Source organism: Tupaia chinensis, unplaced genomic scaffold (assembly GCF_000334495.1).
Source record: "Tupaia chinensis unplaced genomic scaffold, TupChi_1.0 Scaffold000063_1, whole genome shotgun sequence".
Classification (NCBI taxonomy): domain Eukaryota; kingdom Metazoa; phylum Chordata; class Mammalia; order Scandentia; family Tupaiidae; genus Tupaia; species Tupaia belangeri.
Window position 1 is genome coordinate 1260892 of NW_006159521.1, and position 10598 is coordinate 1271489.

Below are 10598 nucleotides of genomic sequence, written 5' to 3' on the forward strand. Positions count from 1 at the left end.
GGGGATGGCCACGCCGCAATCCCTTCTCCTCCATTCTCCTCTCGGGATCTTGGGCACGCATGCACACGCGCCCGGCATGAGTTTAAACCACCAGTTCTGGGACTTGAACCACGGTCGACTACATGGGAGTCCAGCGACATAGCCATTATGCCAACTGCTAGCTCCCATTTGATTTCTTGAATGAGAGGTGCAACATAAAATAGTATTGAATAATATTCATCTTTCATATTCTAGATTGTAGAAACTAGAGAATGCCAATCCCCCATGCAAACTGACTCTTTAAATGTGAGTTTCTGCCATGTTTGTGGGAGGTAAAGAAATGACTCTGGTTGGGGCCAGCAGTTAGTGTAATGGCTATGTTGCTGCACTCCCATGTAGTCGACCACGGTTCGTGTCCTGGACGGGGTGACTTAAAACTCACTCCGGGCACGTGTGTGTGTGTGTGTGTGTGTGTGTGTGTATGCCCAAGATCCTGAGAGGAGAATGGAGGAGGAGGGAGTGCGGTGTGGGTATTCCCTGGGGGCAATGATTTCTCACTTTCTGTCTCTCTGTCTCTCTCTGTCTGTCTAGTGAGCGCACACGCCCTATAGCAAAAACCTCTCCAAAAAAAGAAAAAAAAAACTTTTAAAAATAATCTTCACCTGTTAGAGAAATAGTAAATACAAATGAAAATATGAAGAAAAATAGACAAGGTAGTGCAATTTCCAAATCTTAGTAAATGCGACTACTATATTAGTAATAATTCATGAAAATTTGGCAGTTAAATGCTCAGAAATTGATTGCATACTGTTTCTGTCCTCAAGACAATCTCTAATATAAGGGAAGAAAGTACAACTGATAGTCTGTTACACAGACACTGCCAACGATTAAGATCAGGCTATGGGGGCTGACAGGTGGTGGTTAAGGCACTGGATTCCCACATGGCTCACTGCATTTTGAGTCCTAGACCCAGTGGCTTGCTTTGTCATTTTCCATTTCTCTCTTTCTCTAGTCAAGTTTTAAATAATAAATTAAATAAATTTTTTTTTAAAGATCAAGACTATCAGGTTACCTAAACAAAACATCTTAAATTTTATTTCTCTTTTCTTTCTAATATTGTTTAAGGGATTTGGGTACAAGACAAGAATAACCAGAGGATATTGGAAATAAGAGAAAGAATAATGAGAAACAGGAATTTATAATAATGTCTTTTATGTGGGAAATCCAGTAATTGCTGACCTAATTTTGCCACTCTTATTTCTCCCCCTTTATAGAATATACATTATATATGTAAGTCTATTGTTTCTTGAATTAGAGAAATGTATTTTATTGATAATTAGCATTGTGGAAGCCTAATCATTATAGTTTTAATGCAAATAAAAACAGAAAAGATGAAAATAAGCAGTTTAAGTATTATCATGAAGCAAATGAATGACATTCTTGGATCATGTGCCCACTTGTACAGTTAGCTCCTGGGGTTGTACCTGTTACCGTAGCAGGGACTCAGGTGTCCTCAGGAAGGTATAATGATACTTTTACTCTGTTGTGTACTAGTGATAATGGCCAAGCTGTTGTTCTAATTTCTTTCTTAAAGTTTTAAGGAAAGTACTTAAGAAAGTATTTTCAGTGTGTGATTGATAAGAGTATTTTTTTTTGTTAAGGGCCCTCGCATGGATTATTAAATATAATATCAAAATTGTTTCATTGTAAACTTTTGTGTTGGGCTCAGTCCTGAATTGGATACTAGAGAATTCTGTCAGGGAAGAATGTTACATTTAAGATTTTTTTGTTTCTTGGCTTTACAGTCTCCTTCAGGCACTCTGTCATTGCATACTCAGTTCACAGAGGAAACTACAGGACAAGTTCAGCTTTTCAAAGCTTTACTCTAGGATTATTTAGTCCCAATAAGATTTTTGGAAATTCTCTAATGGAGGCCATCTGTGTCAATAGGTAGCATTGTGGGTTGTATTATTGCTGCCAGTGCTTGGTAAATATGGGTGTGGGAGAATAAGTAATCTCATTTCTACTGAGTCTGGCCAAATTAAAAGTAAGAGCTTTTAATTAAATTATTCTCTATTTAACTTGACTCTAACCCCACTGTATCTTTTTGTTAGCGGGTGATAAAAAAAAAAAAAAAAAACCAGTACTTTTCTTTTGATCATATGTACATTACTCGAAGAAAGCATGTCGTATTGAAGTCTGCATGTTCCTTTAGCCTCTGTGGTCTGCAGCCTACTGAGCGTATGTGGCCACTTGAATAGCTAATCCAGATGGCTGAACTGTTGGAGGATAGCAAACCAAAACTCATCTCAGGAAGCTATCCACGTTGCTCATCTTTGGATAGGATCCATTCTAATTAGTAGTGACAGTCTTCATTTATTTTAAAATTTAATTTTTAACGGCATGTTTTCTTGATTCCTACCTAGGTTACAAAATGACCTCCTATGCTTGAGACCTACAGCCTACATGTCCTACAGGAACTAATCAGTGGTTTTTCATCTCCTGGAGATACACTAGAAACATAAACATGGTGCCAAAAGAACTCCTTCCATTTCTCTGACTACGGTTTATGTGGACGTACTTTTGTACTGAAGAGGTATATACGCCGAGGCTACTCGTTGTGCAGAGACCAGTTGTGCTGGATCATGGACCATCCTAGTAGGGAAAAGGATGAAAGACAGCGGACAAGTAAACCCATGGCACAAAGGAGTGCACACTGTTCCCGACCATCTGGTTCCTCGACATCCTCTGGGGTGCTTATGGTGGGACCCAACTTCAGGGTTGGCAAGAAGATAGGGTGTGGGAACTTCGGAGAGCTCAGATTAGGTAAGAACCTGGTTATGTCATGGCTTCCACTGACAGCAGCTATAATAAGCTTTGGTGTGTTTTTAAGATAAGCAGTTCATAGTTTTATGAGAAATTTTGCTTTAGGTAGAACCAGTTATAAGAAATAAAGAATTTGTAAAGGGGATTGTGATTATTAGCTATCATTGTTATCCAAGATTCATCTCTGTGTGTGACTGACTTCTAAATTTTATATCACTTCTGAGGTTTTATGTTGTAGGTAGATACATATACAGATAACAGTAAAATGCAGATTCTGGCTTAGTATATCTGAGGAGGAGCTCTAAATTCTGCACTTAATTTAACAAACTCTCCGGTGATGCAGATGCTATTTGTTCTTCGAACTGTCATACTCTAACCCTGAAAAGAGAAGAGCAAATCCTTAGTACTGTCCAGATTTAGTTTGCAAGCATAAACATCCTGTTCAGAGAGGTTTTCCAACAGCTCTTACATTTCTTCTTGGAGTTCCCAATGTTCTGATTGAGATCGAACTCCAAGGAGAAATTGTGTAATTTATTTTCTGATCATGGAAATGGATTTTCTATTTCAAGTACGAATTTCTGGGTAAAACGATAAATAATGATAAAATCAACCAGTTTGAAGATGAGAGTTTGGGTGGACGTTGTATTAGGTATTTATATACTTTTTAAGGTTTTTGCCATAGGATGTGTGCGCACACCTGAGAGAGAGAGAGACAATGAGAGGGAAAGTGAGAAATCACCCGTCAGAGGATGTACACACCCCACTCCCTTCTCCATTCTCCTCTCGGTTTTGGGCATGCACGCACACACCTCTGGCTTAATTTTTAAGCCACCAGATCTGGGATTCAAACTGCAGTCGGCTATGTGGGAGTCCAGCACCTTAACTACCATGCCGGCCCCATGTGTTTATATACTTTTTAATGGCCTTCCCTAGGTGAGTGGGGAAGATAAATAAAAGACCTTATGAGTGCACAAAGGCAGAAATTAGCTTAGAAAAGGTCCCTTTTTCAGCTAAAATGTTTTCTTTTTCTTCATAGCCATTGAGACTAAAGATTACTATGAAGACTCCTTATAAGAAATGTCCCTTGGGGGGTTGGGGGGGTAGGAGCAGAAGATGGTTATTGTTTGTTATCTCGCTACTTCTGTTGATCCTGCAAAAGAAGATGGAAAAATTCTTACCTCCGATTTCACTCAGAGAGTCTGGGGAAACATCACTATACAAGGAAGAGATAACTATGGAGAATTGCTTTTAGGGATGCTGAGAATGAATTTATTTTTACCGGTAGAAGGCTGGCAACCTGGAATTTCGAGACCTAACTAGGATAATGAAAGAGGCTTTATATTTAGAGATGTGTTCATGTTCAAGCTAGCACAGCCAGCAGATGCGACTGAGAATAGGAGTAAAATGTGTAATTTCACACTGCTTCACTTCCTAGCAACTGCTGAGTTACTTTAGCAACTAGTTCTGTGAATATTCATTTCTGTAATGGATTGACTTTGTTTCTACCTCCCAGTACTACTTGCAGTAAATAAATTATGACACAAGCATCCATAAAACTTGTGGAGAGGCAGTTTCCCATGCTTATACATTTGTACATTCTCAAAACATCAGAAAATTGTTTAAGTTCTGTGGAGATGAAGAAAAACCTTGGAAAAATAGAAACTGGAAATCTAACACTCAGGTCTAGATTTATATTAAAAGTTGACAAGGGCATGAAAAATTAATTCATTTGAAAGGATAAATTTGGGATTAGTGGGGAACTTGGCAGTTAAGACACTAGATCCCACATGGCTGACTCTGGTTCTAGTCCCTTACCCAGCAGTTAGGGACTGGAACCTAAAAAACACTAAGCATGTGTGTGTGCATGCCCAAAATCCCAAAAGGAGAATGGAGAAGGGATTGTGGTGTGGCCATTCCCCCACGAGGTGATTTCTCACTTTCCTTCTCTCTCTGGTGAGTTCATGTGCCCCACCTTACGGTAAAAATCTAAATTAAAAAAAAAAAAAAAGAAAAAGAAATTTGTAGTCCATATATATTTTTGGAGAGTACAGAATTTATTTCCTCTCATGAATCTAGGATAATTTTCACATTATAGTCAGTAAAAAAGAACTTTCTTTTCAGGTGCTTTTATTCTTTATACATATCAGGTTTTGTTACTAGCAATACTTTTTATCAGCAGAAGGCAGAAAAGGTATTTTCAGAATCATTTGCATCATCCTAATAATAGAGTGAACCAGATATCCTATTCCATCATTCTCTTGCTCTAGCATTAGTAGGTAGAAGATTGTGCAGACTGCAAGCCATGTAAACCAGGAAATTCTAAACTCAGGGCAGGTGCCGGCATTTACCAAGGCTACTACCTAAAAGGCCTTACTTCTCCTAACTCAAACTTTTCTAGTCACACTGTCTCTACTGTCCCTCAGATAGTCAAATGCATTTCTGCCTTAGAGCCTTCACACTTGTACTTCATTCTGTCTGCAGAATTCTTCCCTAAATGTTTGTATACCTGGTTGTTTGTCATCCTTCAGGCCTCCACTTACATGCTGTCCTTATTATTTTTTTTTTTTTGAGAGGTTTTCGCTATAGGGCACATGCGCTCGCCAGAAAGACAAAGAGAGACAGAGAGATAGAAAGCGAGAAATCACCCCCCCAGGGGGGATGGCCATGCCACAATCCCTTCTCCTCCATTCTCATGCTGTCTTCTCATAGAAGCCTTCAGTAACTTCTCCCCCATCAATTTATGGTAGCATATATCCCCTCTAGCCCATTTTGTCTCATGAAATTGTGTGTGTGTGTGTGTGTGTATGTATGTGTGTTGGGGGAGGAGAGAGAGAGAGGGGTGGGAGAGAGGGGTGGGTAGTGAGATAGATATATGCAGGAAATTTCAAGACACAGTGAGAAGGGCATCTGACACATCACTCGTGCTTGTTAGGGGTTGCAGCCAGACTCCTGGGGCCGAAAGGGAAAGGTTATCTAACTTTTACTGCCTAACCTGTCTGGAGAGGATCCAGAGATATAACTTTCTTCACCACCTGCAGCAAAGCATGTGCACAAAGATAGTGTCTCAGATGCTTGATTGATGCTTCACCTTCCACTGGTAGCACTAGACTGGAATGGTCAAAATTGTCGTTGTGCACATGCTCACACCTTCAATGTCTACACTGGGTATGTGTATGACTTCTCCCTTCTGGGCACTTGAGTTCCCTTTACCAGGCAAGAAGTGTGCAAGTGTAACAGAAGCCCATGATAACAAACAGTAGAGCAGGCTACATTGTCAGATCTCCCCTCCTAAATATTCATGACAACACCCCACAATAAAAATAATACCTAATCCCATTCTCAGTACAGTCATCACCTGGCAGCGTGCCCACTGGAATCTCCTGGTCATACCATTGAACTTCTCTCTTTCATACTTGTCTTGGGTTGTGGCTTTATTTGTCTCTCTGGATGAGTCTCTAACCTTAGAATTATGTGTCCCCAAACCAACCAGCCCCTCGCAATGCTCCCCAGCTTCCCATCTGATAACATTAGCACTCAGGAGGGGAGGGGAGAGAGAGAGAGATTTTTGACAGTCATACCATGTTATGATTCTCCTGCCCCAGCCTCCTAGTCAGCTAGGACTGTAGACACACACCGCCATCTGGCCTGTTTTAGGTTGGGCTGAGAACCGAACCCTCACCTCCCATGTGGCTTCAGTCACTGCACATAGGCAGTGTCCTCACTTGGGATAGAACAGCTGTACTTTACATTTTTAATTGACACAATTATAGTATTTATGGAATACAATATGACTTTTTAGTATGTGCATTTCATTAAAATTAGCAAGTTAAAGTAATTAGCATGTCCTCCACCTCAAACATTTTTTTCTAATTTTATTTTTTTAAAGAATTATTTATTTAACTTTATTTTTAATTTGACTAGAGAGGGACAGAGAGAGAGAGAGAGAAAGCCACCAGGTTCGGGACTTGAACTATCGTCAGCCATGTGGGAGTCCAGTGCCCTTAACCACCATGCCACCTTCTGGCCCCTCAAACATTTATTTGAGTGTGTGTGAGGAACATTCACAATCTTCTCTTTTTGCTATTTTGAAATATTTAATATATTGTTATGAACTCTGTTGTCATCCTACTGTGTTATAAAACACTAGAACTTACTTCTCCTATGTATAGTCACGTGTCTGTTAATCACCTTTCTTGAGCCCCTTTCTTCTCCCACCCTCCCAGGTCTAGTAACCACCCAGATTGCTTTATTTTATTCATCTAATTGATCACTAGCTGAAATGATCTTAAATATCTGTAGTTACTTGTTAATCACCTCTCCTTATCTTGGATGGCAGGAATTTTCTTGATAGTGTTTACTGTTTATGAGATGGTTGGATAGTTAGTTAAATAGGAAGTGGGGGGAGTTGAAGAACAGGCTCCTTTGGATTCCAGGTATGTGTATGGGAAGGCTTGAGTAGTGGCCTGAGTGGGTAGACCCATGAATTGTAGACAGAGAACCAAAAAAAAAAAAAAAAGAAAAATAATGATTTGGTTCTCTACATTTGAACGTATGTTTCATGTACATGAGTACATTTTGGTTTCTACAAATGTACATATGTTTCAACCCCATCATTCATTTAAAGACCATTTTTTGAGTATTTGCTATTATGTTAGACTTTGGGAAGGATACAATGAATAAGATGTAGTTTTCATTTCTAAGAATACCACAATCTAGTGGTCAACAGAAAGAGAAAAACTAATTACAATACAGAATGGTAACTATTGTAATAGACTGTAAAAACACATTGACAGGGTGTGTTACTGAAGGTTTCAGTGAGGAAGGTTTCATTTGATAACAGGACAAGATTTTCAGTGGTGGGCACAGGGAAGAAAGGTTCTCCAGCTGCAGGATGCAGAAGCATTAGGTCTGTGAAATGCCCAATGTAATATCAGAGCAGCGGTAAAGTTACGTATACATCACTGGGTCATAGGACGTAAAGTGAAAGAAAAGTATTAAGCCCAGCATGATGGTACAGTCGATAGTAGCTGGACTACAGTGCTGGAAACCACATGGCCGATTGTGGGTTTGGATTCCCTGGGTCAGCTTGAAAACATACCCACCAGATCATGTTTGAGGTGCCTGTGCCCCAGATCCTAGCAGGCCGGACGGCTAGGGAAAGGGGATCATGGTGTGACAAGATTCGGTTGAGGGTCTATTTCTCTCATGTGCATACTTTTTTTTTTTTTTTTAGAGTTGTTTTATTTAACCTATATACATACACGTATGCATTTATTTTATTTATTATTTAAATTTTGACCAGAGAGGGACAGAGCGAGAGAGCAAGAACAGGAGAGGGAAAGTGAGAAAGCAAGCTCCAGGTCCAAGACTCGAACCGTGGTTGGCCATGTGGAAGTGCTAACCCTAGCCACCATACCACCTGCCGTCCCCTCATGTGTATACCTTCTATCATGAATAAAATTAACTTAGAGGATGTGTGTGCTCTCCAGAAAGAGGGCGAAAGGGAGAAAGCACCCCTTATAGGGAATGGTCACACAGCAGTCCCGTCTCCATCTCTCCTCCCTTCCCTCTCAGGATTTTGGGCACTGGCACATATATACCTGGTGTGTTTTTCAAGCCACTGTCTGGAACTCAAACCACACAGTTTGTTATGTGCAATCCAGCTTCTTAACTACTGGGCCAATTCTTGGCCTAAGCAAATTTTCACAAAAGGAAACAGCATGGATGTTGCAAAATTTTTTCTTTAATTGTACATTAGAAGTCTTCCCTAGAGAAACCACTGATGATGATTTAATTTTCCAGAATTTAAAAATGTCTATCAGGACATATCTTAGAAATATAACACAGTAAAGCTATAAAGTGCTTTCATTGGCATGAGCCTTATCTTATTTTTTTCAACTTAAATATCGATTTTTTTTTGAGTGAGAGAGTTTTGCTATAGGATGTATGTGCGGTAGAGACAGAGACAGACAGAAAGTAATAAATCGCTCCTCAAGGGGGGATGACTAAGCCACAGTCCCTACTCCTTCATTCTCCTCTCAAAATTTTGGGTACGCATGCACATGTACCCAGCATGAGTTTCAAGCCATTGGGCCCAGGACTCAAACCGTGGTTGACCACATGGGAGTCCTGTACCTTGAACACTTGCCACCTGCTGGCCCAAATATATAGATCATTTTTTTAAAAAATGGTATTTATGACACGAGGTTTCAGCGCGATGCCCAAATCCAAGCGCGACAATAAAGTTTCCTTAACCAAAACTGCCAAGAAAGGCTTGGAACTAAAACAGAACCTGATAGAAGAGCTTTGGAAATGTGTGGACACGTCTAAGTACCTCTTCATCTTCTCCATGGCCAACATGAGGAACAGCAAGCTTAAGGACATCTGGAACGCCTGGACGCACAGTCAGATGTTCTCTGGGAAAAACAAGGTGATGATGGTGGCCTAGGGTTGAAGCCCAGCTGATGAATACAGAGACAGCCTGCACCAGGTCAGCAAGAAGCTGCGGGTGAAGTCGGTCTCCTCACCAGCCTCACTAAGGAGGAGGTGAATGAGTGGTTCACGAAATACACAGAGATGGACCACGCCCGAGCTGGGAACAAGGCAGCTTTCACTGCGAGCTGGATCCAGGGCCCCTGGAGCAGTTCCCCCAATCCATGGAGCTGTAGCTCAGGCCGCTGGGCCTGCCCACCGCCCTCAGGATAGGTGTGGTGACTCTGCTCTCCAACTTCTAGGTGTGCAAGGAGGGTGATGTGCTGACGCCAGAGCAGGCTCAGGTCCTGAAGCTTTTTGGGTATGAAATGGCCAAATTCAAAGTGACCATGAAGTACATGTGGGATGCACAGTCAGGAAGGTTCCAGCAGGTGGGAGACGACATGCCAGAGAGTGTCAGAGTCGGCAGGAGAATCCGAGGATGACGATGACTGACGGGGACTCGGGGCTGAAGGTCTTCAGCATGTTCCGGGTCCTGAGTGGACCACGCAGCACTGCCCCCACCCCTCTGGAGGGACGGCTGTTTACTTTGCTGCCAGTGAAGACGGAAGCGTGATGGGCGCTGACTGATTCTGTGGAGAATAAAACTGTCTGCAGGGTCTGCCTGTGGGCAACAAAAGGAACTTCCCTTGGGGAAAGGGGCCTTGGGGGTCGTGCTTCTCTGGGAAAACCGATTCTCTCTTTACCTGTGAGCCAGCCTCCCACACTGGCCCAGGACCATTGTGACAGTGGAGCTGTGCAGCTCTGCAGACCGCCAAGAGCACCCCAGAGCTGAGGCTCATCCTCATGGCCTGGTACCCCTTGCTTGGAAGAGGATTTTTTGAGTTCTCCCTGTCTGCCTTTCCTAACCCCACATTCACTCACTCTCTCACTCTCTCATGCTCCCTCTCGCTCTCTCTCACTCACACACTATGTCTCTCTCCACACTCCAGCCTTCCACACGAGGACTGAGAGTCTGACGGGTGCCAAGAAAATAGGAGGGGGGCCAGCAGGTGGTGTGGTCGTTGAGTGCTGGACTCTCACCTCGCCGACCGTGGTTTGAGTCCCAGACCTGGTGGCTTGCTATCTCAGTTTCTCTCTCTCTCTCTCTCTCTGTCCCTCTGGTCAAATTAAAATAAACAAAATAATTAAAGAAAAAAAAGACAGGAGGCACCCACTAGGACAGTGGCTTCACTGCTGGAGTTGAGAGCAAGTATTCAAAGTGTTCTGTAGCATCCTGACTCTGCTGGTAGGTTTTTGCCCATATTCCTTTATTTGTAAGCATTTAGTGAAAATAGAAAAGATTTATCTAAAAAAAAAAA

At 41.8% G+C, this 10598-nt stretch overlaps 1 protein-coding gene and 1 pseudogene across 9 annotated transcripts in view; both read left to right on the forward strand.

The window, feature by feature from the left end:
* The window catches only part of CSNK1G1 (casein kinase 1 gamma 1), a 207743-nt gene that overhangs the window by 89736 nt on the left and 107409 nt on the right, over window positions 1–10598 (forward strand). For 8 of the 9 annotated variants that reach the window (XR_001371436.2, XR_333511.2, XR_333513.2 and 5 more), the window contains exon 2: window positions 2406–2805. Coding sequence is in view for 4 of the 9 variants with exons in the window: in XM_006141734.2 (XP_006141796.1) it covers window positions 2625–2805 (181 nt within the window). In the remaining 5 variants the exon portion in view is untranslated. Of the gene's footprint in view, window positions 1–2405; window positions 2806–10598 lie in introns of those variants that run through there. The other variant, XM_027765742.1, reaches the window with a different exon arrangement.
* LOC102476944 (mRNA turnover protein 4 homolog) lies at window positions 9018–10312 on the forward strand (annotated as a pseudogene).